At 33.3% G+C, this 13,899-nt stretch overlaps 1 protein-coding gene across 2 annotated transcripts in view; it reads right to left on the bottom strand.

Annotated features, from left to right (window-relative positions):
- The window catches only part of LOC145276739 (uncharacterized), a 187,873-nt gene extending 174,598 nt beyond the window's left edge, over positions 1–13,275 (bottom strand). For both annotated transcript variants that reach the window (XM_080127964.1, XM_080127965.1), the window contains exon 1: positions 12,518–13,275. In XM_080127964.1, coding sequence (XP_079984090.1) covers positions 12,518–12,566 — 49 coding nt within the window. In that variant the 5' untranslated portion in view covers positions 12,567–13,275. The remainder of the gene's footprint in view (positions 1–12,517) is intronic.
- Between the last annotated feature and the right edge of the window lie 624 nt (positions 13,276–13,899).

Below are 13,899 nucleotides of genomic sequence, written 5' to 3'. Positions count from 1 at the left end.
TTTTTACTCTAAGAGCTTCTTCCCTCGAACTGCTAGTTTGGAATTCCTTCTCTGTTTCCCGCTTCCCTGGCTGTACTGACATGCAGAAGTTTAGATATAATGTAAACAGGCATTTTGTCTTATCTTCTTACATAGTTCCCTGTAGACATGGCAATAAATATTAACCCCTCATGTCCAAGTGGCAATATGCTTTGTTTGGCATGAACAAGAATAAAATAATAATTGTGGTTATCTCCCTTTTCGACCCTCTTTGCACTGAGTGATTTTTACAAAAAATAAAAGTTTGAACAGGATGTCAAAAAGGAAAATAATTGAATGGTATTTTCAGTTTGTGAAAGTACAACTTTTACCAAAGAGTAAAGAGTACGTTTGCTAGTTTATACCTGATGGTTTGGATCTGCTGGGTGGTTTTCACATGACACAGGAAACCGAATCATGGAGTTAATGAGTTTGCATTCAAATGTTATAGCTAGAAGCAGACATGATGTCACATGACACAAAGAGAGAGGGAGCGAGATAGGTATGACAGTTCGTTAGAAAGCCTTGGAGAGAACAGCAGGTGTAAAGAAATGACTTAAGATTCAAATAAGTTAAGGACTAAGATGTCAATAGATTGCAATAGATTGCCGTCTGTTGCTAGCATAAAAGAAGGCAACATCAACAGCTCAATAAATGGTTCTTTCTCTAAATACAGCTTTTCTTTGGAATTTGTAAGACTTTAATTCCAGGTCAGAATGCATGCCCCCCCCTCCCAATGTATGGAGACAATCATGTGATTTACAAGACATTAGGCCTCCCTTTGGAGGGTAGGTATGTGCAGCACTTTGACATGTACACCATTTTTTTACAAGTAAATGGTAATTTTATGTCTATCGCAGACTAGTCAGTTAGTTAAAAATTATCGTTTTTAATACCTTTTGCTAAATCATGGTTTTGAGGGATTTGAGAATTGTACTGAAACACAAATATTTAATGCTACTAAAATAGACATTTGTTTACATTATTCTTTATTTTGATGATGATGATAAACACAACCAGAATCTTCAGCTAGGAGATCTGAATGGAATTTGGTATGGAAAAGTGCGCATTGCTGATCATGAAAAGGGGAAAACTGGAAGCAACAGAAGATATGGTATCACCCAACCAAATAGAGATGAAGGCACGAGGTGAACATGATAGCTACAAATATTTGGGCGTTCTAAAAGAAGACACCCTCAAAGCAACAGAAATGAAAGAGAAAATTGGAAAGGAATAACTCAGAAGAACAAGAACACTCCCCCAAACTAAACTATATAATAGAAACCTAATTAAAGGCATAAACATATGGGTAGTATCACTAGTAAGATACTTTCGACCGCTTGTGGGTTGAGCCAAAAAAGAACTGGGGCATCTTGATCAGAAGACTAGGAAACTCATGACTATGCACAATGCACTACACCCAAAGGATGATACTGACTGACTCTGCATGAAAAAGAAAGATGGAGGAAGAGGACGGGTTTGTATAGAAAACTGTGTAAATAAGACAAAAAAGAATTAGAAAAATTCATAATGTAGAACACTGAAAAAATAATTACAGCAGCAAGAGACACTGAAAAAATGAACAAGACAGAAAAAGAGACGAGGGATAAGACGATAAAAGAAAAATGGGAAGAGAAACATCTACATGGACAAAAGATGAGACTAATGAAGACACTTGAACATAGCTACATAAAGGAAACCTAAACAGAGAAACTAAATCCCTAATAACAGCTGCACAAAATAAAACAATTAGAACCAACCATATCAAAGCAATGATCGACAAGACACAAGAAAACAGCAAATGCAGACTCTATGAACAAAGAGACAAAGTAATAAATAACATAATAAGCGAATGTAGCAAACTAGCCCCCTTCCCCCCCCCCAAAAAAAAAATATAAAAATAGACACGATCAAGTGGGGAAGACGGTACAATGAGAATCATACAGACAACTGTATCTTGAACACCTTGACAAATGGTACAAACACAAACCGACAGCAAGTACTTGAAAATGAAAGTTGCAAAATTCTATGGGATATGGATATACAAACGAATAAACTCATCCATGCAAGAAGACCGGATCTCATAATAGTTAACAAGAAGAAAGATAATAGAAACTCATAAATGTATACACGTCATATAGATGATTGTGAATTGCACATAAATATATACACAATTCACACACATCCATGTAATACAGTGAAGACCAATGATTGTTCTTGGTGAGAAAACAGTGATAACCGGTTGTTGCGATAATGCAAAATAATTTGCAATGGTTATCAAAAAGTGTGGAGAATACTAAAAATCTGGGTAGATCTGCTGTCATTCAGACTCCAGGGAACATCACCGGTTATTTTCAGTGACCAATCACAGAAGATGATCTGTGTGAGGGAGTTGATAATAATAATAACAGTATTGGATAAAAAAAGGGATCCTTTTTCAATATTAGCAGCACCTGTTCACTCTTCCTACACCTCTCCAAAAAAAAAAAAAGAAAGAAAAACCACAATGCTTGTCTGTTGAGTATAAACTAAATCTAGCACAAAATTACTTTCAAAATTAAAATTGAAAGGCTTCAAATTTGATTTCAAATTTCTAATGCCCACCACAACCATGACAACTGTTTTATCCTAGTTAATCAAAACAGTTCTGTTTGTTTTTTGATTAACCATTGAATGAAGAAATATATATGAAATCCAAATTTAAACAGCTGGAAGTAGGAACATCAGATGCTATAAAAGACATGCGCACTGTGCCCGGCTAGACAGCTGTGAGAAGGATGGAAGCAATTAGAGATCTCATTCAGGGCTGTTTGCTTTCTCGCCATCATACTGCATCCTTATTTAATCGAGTGCTCAGAAGTGATAAAAGCTGGTTCTGTAAGCATTCCAGACATTGGTTGTCTCCTCAGAATGCTGTCGTTCGCACTGTAAAACCACCTATGCATCCATGCAAAATTGCTTTGGGTCTTGTGAATAGGTTGTCAAGTGATTCCTTATGAATTCTTACACACAGACCGAACGGTCACAATAATTAAAATGTATGCAACAGACATTGCTACAGAAGGAGCAAGCACGGGTGAATCGCAAAGATGTGCTTTTCCTTCTTGACAATGTCAGGCAACCACCCCATGTTAAGAACGGCTTTCGGAATAAACACCCCCTCCCAACCTCCCAATGTTAAGAACGGCTTTAGATGTTGGGGGGGGGAGTGTTTATTCCGAAAGCCATTCTTAACATTGGGAGGTTGAGGTGTTTATAATACACTGGGGCATGTCATAAAAATTTACCAAAAATTCTTTCTAGAAAAATATTGTGGAAACCAATGCCAACAATCTTTGGACTCATATGAAATGATGATGATGATGATGATGATGATGATGATGATGATGAATGCCGTTTAGCCTGGCCAATGTTAGATGGGTGATCATGTGTGAATACTAGGCGCTGTATGTATTCAGGTAATTGGGTGTGTATAATACCTGAGGAGGAAGAACACACAGTTCCAGGTCACCCTTGTTAATCTCCCTCTGATATTTTGGAAAGTTACCATACAGGGATGTAAATGAAATTCCTCAGCTGTGGTGAAAGCGGTACATCTAGGAAAGAGAGAGGGTCTGTTGAAAAACCAGACCAGATAGCGGGAATTTGCTGGCTCTATATAGCAATCTTCTAGTGATGGTGCCACAAACAAAACACTCACTTCCAATTTGTTATAAGCCAGCACGGAAGTAGTAAGGCTCACAAAACTGTCATGGAACCCACCTTATTAGCCTTTGCAGTGTCCTCAATGTATTTGTTCCAGTTCATATTGTCTGTGAATGTTAAGTTGAAGAGTTTGAAGGAAGAACTCTCAGGTAGGGTTTTATTAGTCATGGCTATTTATTCGTAAATTGAAATGTGCCATATGGTAGTGTTTCAAGTGAGGAGTCCAATCTCCACCAACACATACACAAGCACCACCATCAACAGAAAGAACTCAAGACGGGTATAACAAAAACTATGCTAGAACACGTCGGCATTCCTTGGTAAGGGTGTCTCAGGCTACAGACAATAAACATATCCTTCCTCTCCAAAAGAGTGGGAAAGTCCTGAGAGGATAGCTTTTTTTTTTTTTTTTTTCATCATAGAGAAAACGTGTTTGTGGATCCCAACCTGAAAGCTAGGATCCTTGTGACACGTTTTTTTTTTTTTCTGTTCTCAGTTACTGAGGACATTTTTTTTTTTTTTTTTTATCTTTGTCTCAATTCAGTTCCCCTTTAACGAGACTGGGTTTTCCCCGTTTTAAATCGACCTCGTATTATATCAACCCTCCGCGGAAAGGTAGATAAATAGTGATATGATAACTTACTCTCTCTTAACGAGGGAGACAAGGGTGCGTAACCCTCTCCAGAAAAAGAAAAAAAAAAAAAAAGTAATGCCTAGGACGATCGTCTCTTGGGCAGGGGGGGGGGAAACTCACTTCAAAGTTGAAGAACCAAGAAAGCGCAGTGGAAAACTTACTTATTTGCATAAAATCTGAAAATTAATAAGAGTGTTTATTTACCTCCTCTTTCTAGCAAGTTAGACACAAGGTCAGGTTTTAAGAAGCCAGTGCATTCTAATATTATTCGTTGAAATAAAAATTAATTATTTTCATAGGAAGATTAAAAAAAACAAAAAACTCATACTTTCAAGATCGTTTTCTTTTTTTTTTTTTTCTTTTTTTTCATGAATGTCGATTTCGTCTTCTGGAGAATCGAGTAATCACGTGACTTGGCTAGGTTTATCGTCTGATGGAATTTTACGTTGAAAATAATAAACATAATGTAATAAATAGTCTATAAATAATGATAAAAATGATAATAAAAAAATACGTTTCTTTTTAATTATGAAGTCACGGATGAAAATAAGGTTTAATTTTTTATACATAAAAATTGGAATAATCTTGGCTTCTCGTCTTCACCATCTTCGCCTTTAAACACCGAAACAACAATAATGGAGAAATGTACGTTCTGGAAATGAAAATACGTTAATTCAATTTGCGCATTTACCAATAAAAATGTTAAGCGTGACAGACCTATTTACAAACTGACGAAGCTTTTTATAACAATGCATTTCAGACAGAAGCGTAACGGACCGACGGAAATGATATTTCAAACTTAAACCTGACAACCAGACGGAAAGCTTTACCAACGACCGACCGACAGAGATAGACGGAGCTTAATAAGATCTGCCTTCAGTCTGTGTGTTTAGCTATTGAAATCTATATATTTTTCTTTGTTTGTCTATCTACTTGTCTGTCCGTCCGTTCCACTTTTTCTCGGAAACTATTGGGCCGATCTAGCTGAAAGTTTGAACGAACCTTTATTATGATAAGGTACAGCGAACTAGTATTATAGTATCTGCTCGGTTACGAGAAATACTCGTCTAGCGGAAACCACTATAAATAATTTCCCCTACTCTTTATCTGTGCCTAAACCTAAACGTAGATTCCATGAACAAAGCTTCTTGCCTGCCTGTGGAACTATGTTCTGTTTACCTGCTTACTACAATATGGTCGTCTTCAAGTCCAACGTAAACAAGAGATGAGCCGTCCTCTTAAGTAATCCAATTTATCAAATTTCCACTACTAACGATTACTGATATTGTCCCATTGAGTACCGTACACTCATTAACTCGTATCTTCGAGTGGCCTTCGGGTCTTGATAAGAAATGACTGTTTTGTAAAAAAAAAAAAAAAAATCAATAGGGATTAATATAGATTAATCACCACAATACCACATTTACTCTAGACGTTTTTTGAGTCTATGCGGCTAAAATTTTGTATGGGGATTTGTTATGAGAAGGTGCAGCGAATTAAGCATTGTGGTATCCATTTGATGTAAACTTAGGAATTAATAGAGCTAGTATTTAATGCAAAAAATGAACACAAATTTAACCATGTTAAGCCGTCAATTTGGCATAAGGGACTCAATCTAAATAAATGGGATATAACTTTTTCCCGTTTTATATCGGTAAAATGTCTAGATCTATTTTAAACTGAAGTGAGACGAACCGATCCAAAGTGTAGTTTCTGTTCTGGTATTACACTTCATCGCTTTAAACTGAAACAATTTTTTGTCTCAATCCAGAGTTCCCCATCTTTTTGGTAGCCGGATTTTTCCCACATTAAAAAGCGACCTTATGTCTAACTCTGCCCTCGTGGAGAAGTAAATAGGGACTGTTTGATAAGATGCTAATAGAAACTGGGAAAAATGTAACAGAGTGCAGACACGCATATGCAAATGTATGCGAAATGACGTCACCAGTAAGGAAACTTGATATACGGGAGATTCGGATCTGTGGAACAAATTTGACGTTGTTTTTAGCCAGTAAAAATAGCTGCTAGGGGGTCAAAATTGAAAAATTAGAACTTAGCAGACCTAATTTAGCTTAAAGAGTTGAGCCGCAAGATGTATGTTCACATTACACTTGAATTTCTGTATGTCAGTACAGTTGGGGAAGCAGGAAACCGGAAGAGAATTCCAAAGTCTAGCAGTTCTAGGGAAGAAACTAATTTCAACATGACACGTAAGTATGTAAGTAAGTATGTAATAATGTTTTCACCTGAAATGTGTTAGTTTTAGACACCACTAATCTACACAAGAACCTTAATCACTTATAGATTATTATTTGGGAACAAATGTTCCCAAATAATAATCTATAATCTGCTCAACTCTTCAATACTCGTTCCATGATGGAGAAAATTAATCCTTCAAGCAGAAACAATTTTGCACTAAATTTATGTCTCCTTACGAAGATTAACATCAAGCTTTCATGACCATCACACATCTTAACTTGCTGTCTACGTCATAACGCGTCATAGGAAATAGGCAGTGTTAATCAATTTGGCGACCTCTATTACGTTTCACGATTTTTTGTTTGTTCTATTTCAATATTGTCTCCGCATATAATAAATTAGAATATTCATAAACTGATTTTTTTTCCAAATAAATATATTTATTTATTTACTTTTTTCAAATCAATATATTTATTTTATGATTTTTTGCAAATAAATATGTTTATTTACTTTTCAAACTTTTTCCCCCCAAATGAATATGTTTATTTCATCCAGTTACGTTCCACAATTTCTTGTTTGTTTCATTTAATCTGCGCACAATTTTTTTTTGGCGGGGGGGGGGGGTATTGTCTTTAAATATAATAAGTAAAAATATTCGTAAATAGTTTGTTTTTTTTTTAAATAAAAATGTTTATTTTAATTTTTTTCAAATATTTTTTATTCATTATTTCTGAGAAAAGCATTTATAATATGTTACGTTTAATATTTATTAATTCTGTGAAAATGCGTCTGAAAATACAGAATTTTAAAAATATGTAAATAAACATATTTATTTATTTTTTAAAATTATATCTGGAATCTTTATTCTAATATTGATCAAAATCCATTACATGATTTTGATTCTAGAAAATGTCAAAAATTTAAGACTTAAGCTTAAGGAATCTTAAGAAAAAACTGAAATTCAGGGAAATGCCAATTTAAAAAATTTTAAATAAGAGATTGTGCCCTTATTATCTATCTTTAAAAACTCTTTCAAAAACCTGGAAGAAACTTAAATTTGGAGAATATTTATTGACTAATAATACCTATCACTAAAATTTCACAAAAATCAGGAGTATCTGAATTTTCAAAAAGGGCTTATACCCCCTTTTATCCACAGTGTTTAAAACTAAATTAAACTCAATATAGTTTTCATTCGAACTCCTTACATCTAGCAGCTGTGTCCCAAAAATTCACAATGATTGATTAATTAGTTTAGGAGTGAATCCTATGCATACAAGTATTTAAACATTAAATTTACAAAAATAGAAGTAATAGAGAAATGGCCGGAAATGACGATGTTTACGTCATGACAATTGAAAATGATTTTGAAGCTTTTAAACGATCAGTTAGAAAATAATTTGTGGATAAAATTAAAGTCTTTTTTTTTTTTAATTTTATTTTTTAGACATGTCGAATGTTATTGCTTTATAGTTCTCGCAAAATATAAGCCAAACTGTATTTTCGATTGAGTCCATATTGGAAAACTGAATCCATATAAATACTACATACGCCATATTGGATGTGAAAAGGAGAACTCGACAACAATGAATTAAACTGAAGTTTTAGTTTCGAATTATTTTCTATCTTTAAAAAATTATTTCATAACGATTATGGAATTAAAGGTTAAGAAGGACAGAAAAATTCAAACTTCAAAAAGAAGAAAACAAAACCTGACTCAAAATTGGATTTCGAACAATCAATTAATCAATCAATCAATCAATCAATCAACCATAATAATAATAATAATAATAATAATAATAATAATAATAATAATGCCCCTCCCCAAATGGAGTTGACATCGAATGATGCCACACCAGATAATTGTGAAAAATCAAGTAGGATGGAAAGACCAAGGAGGGAAAGCACTAACAAGACCTCCACCCGATAATTGCAAGGAGGACTGGGGCGTTCGAGAAATTTATTGCCACCCAAATTCCGATGAAAACCAATGGTTTCTGCAAGCGAGAAGTCAATTGCAAGCGGCTGTTGCGATAAGGCAAAATAATTTGCAAAGGTTATCAAATGAGTTGGAGAGTACTGTAAAACTGTGGAGACTTATTATCACCCAGACTCCAAGGAATATAACCGGTTGCTGTTAGTGTGTAATCCTTATTTATGACCTGTGTGAAAACTCCTAGTGAGTACTACTACTACTAATAATAATAATGATAATAATAATAATAATAATAATAATAATACAAAAACAAAACCTTTAATTTTTTCAAACATATTGGCAACAAAGATTTCAAAACCTTGGTACCTATCCAATTTACAGCCCAATCTGCGGCAACTTTACATCGGCATCTTCCGGTAAGTTTATATAAGCAGCCGGAAGATGTTGAAGCGAAGACTGCCAGACCATTAATTCAAAACGCGGCATTTTCCCCCTCCTTCTACATGTTAAGAATGAACATAGCTTTCTATTTAGAAAGCCATTCTTAACATGGGAAAAGAGGATTTTATGTCGATTTCAGTTTTAAAATGTTTTCTTGATTTTATGAATTTCACGTTTTCATTGAAACTTGTTTTCTGGTACCTGATTGGCTAATCGCTTCTGTTTTTTACGAATTCTTACATAACTTGCCTTAAGATGCCGATGTAAGGTTGACGGAGATTAGGTTGTAAACTGGATAAATCCCTAAAACTCAATCTACCAAACAATGGGATTATTTTTCTTATAGAATGATATAGTTTAGGGGACAATTTTTCTGATCAGGTTTAAAAAAAAAATCTAATTAGAGCCTCTTAAGAATAGAGTTGGATGAATTCAGAATTAAGAGTACAAAAATAAATTTATAAGTAAGGCTATGACAACAGCATATTCTTTTCATTGTTTTGTCTCTCGAGTATTTATACGACACAGTTAGATACAATTAATCAACCGAAAATCACATCACTCTATATAAAAACATATAAGACATCAATGGATACATACATGAGAATCAGAACAATGAAAAGAATATGCTGTTGTCATAGCTCTATTAATCAGTACATTTGTGGATATTAATTTATTTTTATTTCGGACTATTATTCTCATCTTTATTAGTTGTTGTTTTTATCTTTTATTGGTTGTTGTTTTTCACGACGTTTCGGCCAACTATTCCTATGGCCTTCACCAGGTGATAAACGCGACGGATAGGAACTTCGAATCGCCTGACTGCATTCTCAGCAATCACTGCCATCCGTAGTTGTTGTCGTCTCCCCACGTTTTGGCCAAGTAAACCTCTGGCACGCTTTGGGTAGGATTGAAACCGCTATCTTCAGATAATGTCCATCTGGAACCGTAGAGATTCAACGTCGTGAAAAACAACAACGAATAAAGATGAAAACAACATTTGTGGAGTTAATCTATTTGAAATATTTACGAGAATAGGATTTGCGTGCTCTCATATATCCCGAGATTTCTTCTTTTGGTAATTATTAAATAAAAAAAAATATCCAATCGATGAATAATAAAATTTAAAAAAAAACAAAAACGAAAGAAAGGTTGAATACGTTTCATTTTCTTTCTTAAATAAGTGTTGGACGGAAATCTATCTAAAGCAGTAAAACCTATTAAAATCCATTAATAATTAAAACATTTCGTCATTGAACAATCAAGGAGAAATGGAGTCAGTGGTCGGAAAGGGGCTAAATAAGTTATATAAAAGTATACTTATGGCAAGTGAGCTACAAAGAAAATGTTATGTTTTATTTCCTGAATGGAAATTATTAATACTATGTGAAATAAAACACAACATTTCTGGATAGTTTATTTACCATAATTTTATTTTTATACTATTATACGTAATTCTACTTATGCATAGACCACTGTTGAAAAGTGAATACTGAAAAATAAAAATGTACGTAATAGATTTTTTATAACATAATTATATATATATATATATATATATATATATATATATATATATATATATATATATATATGGGGGGTGATAATTATGAAAATAATATTCCAACGTGATGGCTATTCAAAAGGAAAAGAAAACCAAAATCAGTTGTTGTATTCATCAACGTTTTGTCTTTATTTCAAGATTTTCTCAAGATTACTCATCTCGAAAAAGTTTTGAAATAAAGACGAAACGTTATTGAATGTATAAATCATTTCATTTTATTTCCTTTTCCATCTTCTCTCTCTCTCTCTCTCTCTCTCTCTCTCTCTCTCTCTCTCTCTCTCTCTCTCTGTATATATATATATATATATATATATATATATATATATATAGTGTTGTATAATATGGCTTTCATTAATATTATCAAGGTTTCTTAAACCTATATGTTGATAATATTTATTTTACGGTGTGTGTGTGTGTGTGTGTGTGTGTGTGTGTGTGTGTGTGTGTGTGTGTGTGTGTGTGTGTGTCTCTCTCTCTCTCTCTCTCTTATATATATATATATATATATATATATATATATATATATATATATATATATATATATATAATTACGTAGATTTCCTATACTTAGACAACAGGGGAAATAAATAAGAAAAATAAAACAATTCTCATCCGCCACCTCTCGAAATACCAACGTCGGTGCGTCATTTTTAGATTGTGTGGGACTTGAGTCGAAGGAGGAGAAGGGAGAGGATAGAGAGAACGATGTAAAGAAGATGGGAGGGGGGTTGTTTCAGTCAAAATACAAGATTGAACCTAAAAACAGGACACATTTATCTCGAGTGCTTCGATTTTCAATTAATTTCTCTTGGCTCATTGGGAACATCGACCTTCTGTTGTCAGTGCCTGATCACGTGAAATTAGTTTTTTCGTTTTGATTTGTTTTGTTTTACGACATATTAAACCTTTGGGGATCATTTAATTCTGAATATGAAACTGTAATTATCACGAGTATTTTGTCAGAACGTGAATAGATTGAAGGCTTGAATTTCGAAAAAATAAATTGAATATACAATTTTTATCTTCTGTATTTCATTTGTTTTATTTCATCTTATTTATCCATTTATTTTAATTTTATTTAATTTATTTAATTTATTTACTTGATTAATCAATTAATTGTATATATTATTTTTATTACTCTAATTTATTATTTTATTTATTTTATTTATTTATTTTTATTTAATTTATTTATTTGATCAAGTAATTCATTTATTTTATTCATCTTTTTATTGATTTAATTAATTAATTTGTTTTATTTGTTTATTTATTTTATTCATTTTTTAACTTATTTTATTAATTATTTTTATTTATTTTTGTTTGATTTATTCTTTTATTGTATTTATTTATTTAATTAATTAATTTATCATTTTATTTATCTTTTTGATTGATTTAAGTCATTAATTATTTTATTCCTTTTGTTTATTTTATTTTATTTATTTACTTATTTATTCTATTCATTTAATTTATTTTATTCGTTTATTTTAATTTATTTTTCATCTATTTATTTATTTATTTATTTATTTATTCGGATATTAAAAGATTTTCTTGCTGCGTTGATTTGGAAATGTGATGAACCGTCGAACAAAGTGATAAAGGACACTGTAATGGCTTCAGAGAGAGAGAGAGAGAGAGAGAGAGAGAGAGAGAGAGAGAGAGATGGAGGGAGGATTGAAACAAATATAAAACGTCTATTATTTGGATTATCTGAGCTATTTTTGTTTGTACCATTCACAACGTTTCAGCCGATGCAAATTCCGTCTTTCTTCAGGTGCATCTGAAAAGGGTCGGAGGTTACATTGGTCGGAAAAGGTCAGACGTTACATCAGAAGAAGGTTGGAGGTTACATCGATCGAAACGTTATGAATTTAACAACAAATATTAGGATAGTATGATATAATCCAAATAATTTAAAATATCAATTCTTATCTAAAAACAAATCCTAAACAAAGAAAATATAATTAGAATATATTTGTAACATATTTACAAAATAATAATAAAAAAATCCGACATTTTTTTTACTTACGAGAATGTGGGGTTAAAGCGTGATGCTCAATTAAAGTTTGCTGCACCATTTTTCAAAGAGAATTGAGTTCTTTGAATCGATGAAGAACAAAAATGAGTAAATCCTTTGAAATTAAACTTCTTTTTGTCTTGATTTTTTTTCTTCAAAAACAAATTTTTATCCAAATATATTTTTAAACAGCACGTTGTTCACGACATTTTAACATTCTTCCGGATGCAACAGGGAAAAGAAAAGAGGAATAAAATAGTCTCCTTCGTATTCTTCAACAATTGTCTTTCGCCCTTTCTGATTACTTCAACCTTGTAAAATAATAATTTAAACTTTCTTTTTAACAAGAACGACAGGCTAAAAGAAATTGATCCGAGGAATTAATTTGAATGTTGTTTGGTGTCCTGTATTTTAGGGATCAGACACATTTATGAAAATTTCAAGGAATTTTTCGTTGTTTTCCAATAAAATCAAGATGGCGTATGTATATGTGGTGTGTGTGTGTAAGTGTGTGTGCTTGTATATGTGTGTATGTATGCAAAGAAGTGTGTGTAGCTTATACGTTTGAGTTCAGTCCAGAAATTCGACTGATCAGATATTTTGAAGAGAAAGAGCAGCAGCAGGGAACAGCATTCACTACGGCTCAAAGGAGGAGAGAGAAGAAAGAGAGAGAGAGAGGGTGGCAGGGCTAGACAGAGAGTGAAAGAGAGAGAGAGAGAGAGAGAGAGGGGGGTGAGTGAAAGAGTCGCGTGAATTTTTAGTCGTTTTATGTTAGCGATGATGATGGCGCTTACGATAATGATAATGTTGATGATGAGGGGGAGTGATACACCTTTGACAATGAAGATGCGACAAGGAAAGAGAGAGAGAGAGAGAGAGAGAGAGAGAGAGAAAGAGAGAGAGAGAGAAGGAACAATGAGAAAGTGGGCGGAAACAAGTACCAAAAAGAGAGAGGGCAAGTGGGAGTTATTAGAGAGATAGAGTGGAGAGTCAGAGAGAGGGAACAATATAGACAAAAGAAATGAAAACAGAAAGATGCAGTGAAAAGGGATTAGGGTAGGGGGGAAGGAAAAGATAGGAAGAGATTGGACGCGGAGATTATACAGATAAGGAGGAGTAAGTTGTAAGGCACTAGAGAGAGAGAGAGAGGGGGGGGGGAGAAGGAGAAAAGAGAGAGGGAGTAAGAAGCAACAATATGAATAGTACAGAGAGGGGGGAGGGATGAAGAAGGAGAGGGGAATAAGCGAAAAGAATATTGAACGAGAGACAAAGAAAGGGTAAAGAGATAATTTTTTTTAATGGAACAAGCAAAGTCGTCTCTACAGATAAATAATAGAGCAGTAAAAAGGAGAGGATGAGATGATGAATGAAAGAGAGGGGGTGAAATAGAGGAA

The sequence above is a fragment of the Euprymna scolopes genome, chromosome 5 (genome assembly GCF_053919585.1).
Source record: "Euprymna scolopes isolate OS-2025 chromosome 5, ASM5391958v1, whole genome shotgun sequence".
Classification (NCBI taxonomy): Eukaryota; Metazoa; Mollusca; class Cephalopoda; order Sepiida; family Sepiolidae; genus Euprymna; species Euprymna scolopes.
This window is presented reverse-complemented; position numbering and strand designations above follow the sequence as displayed.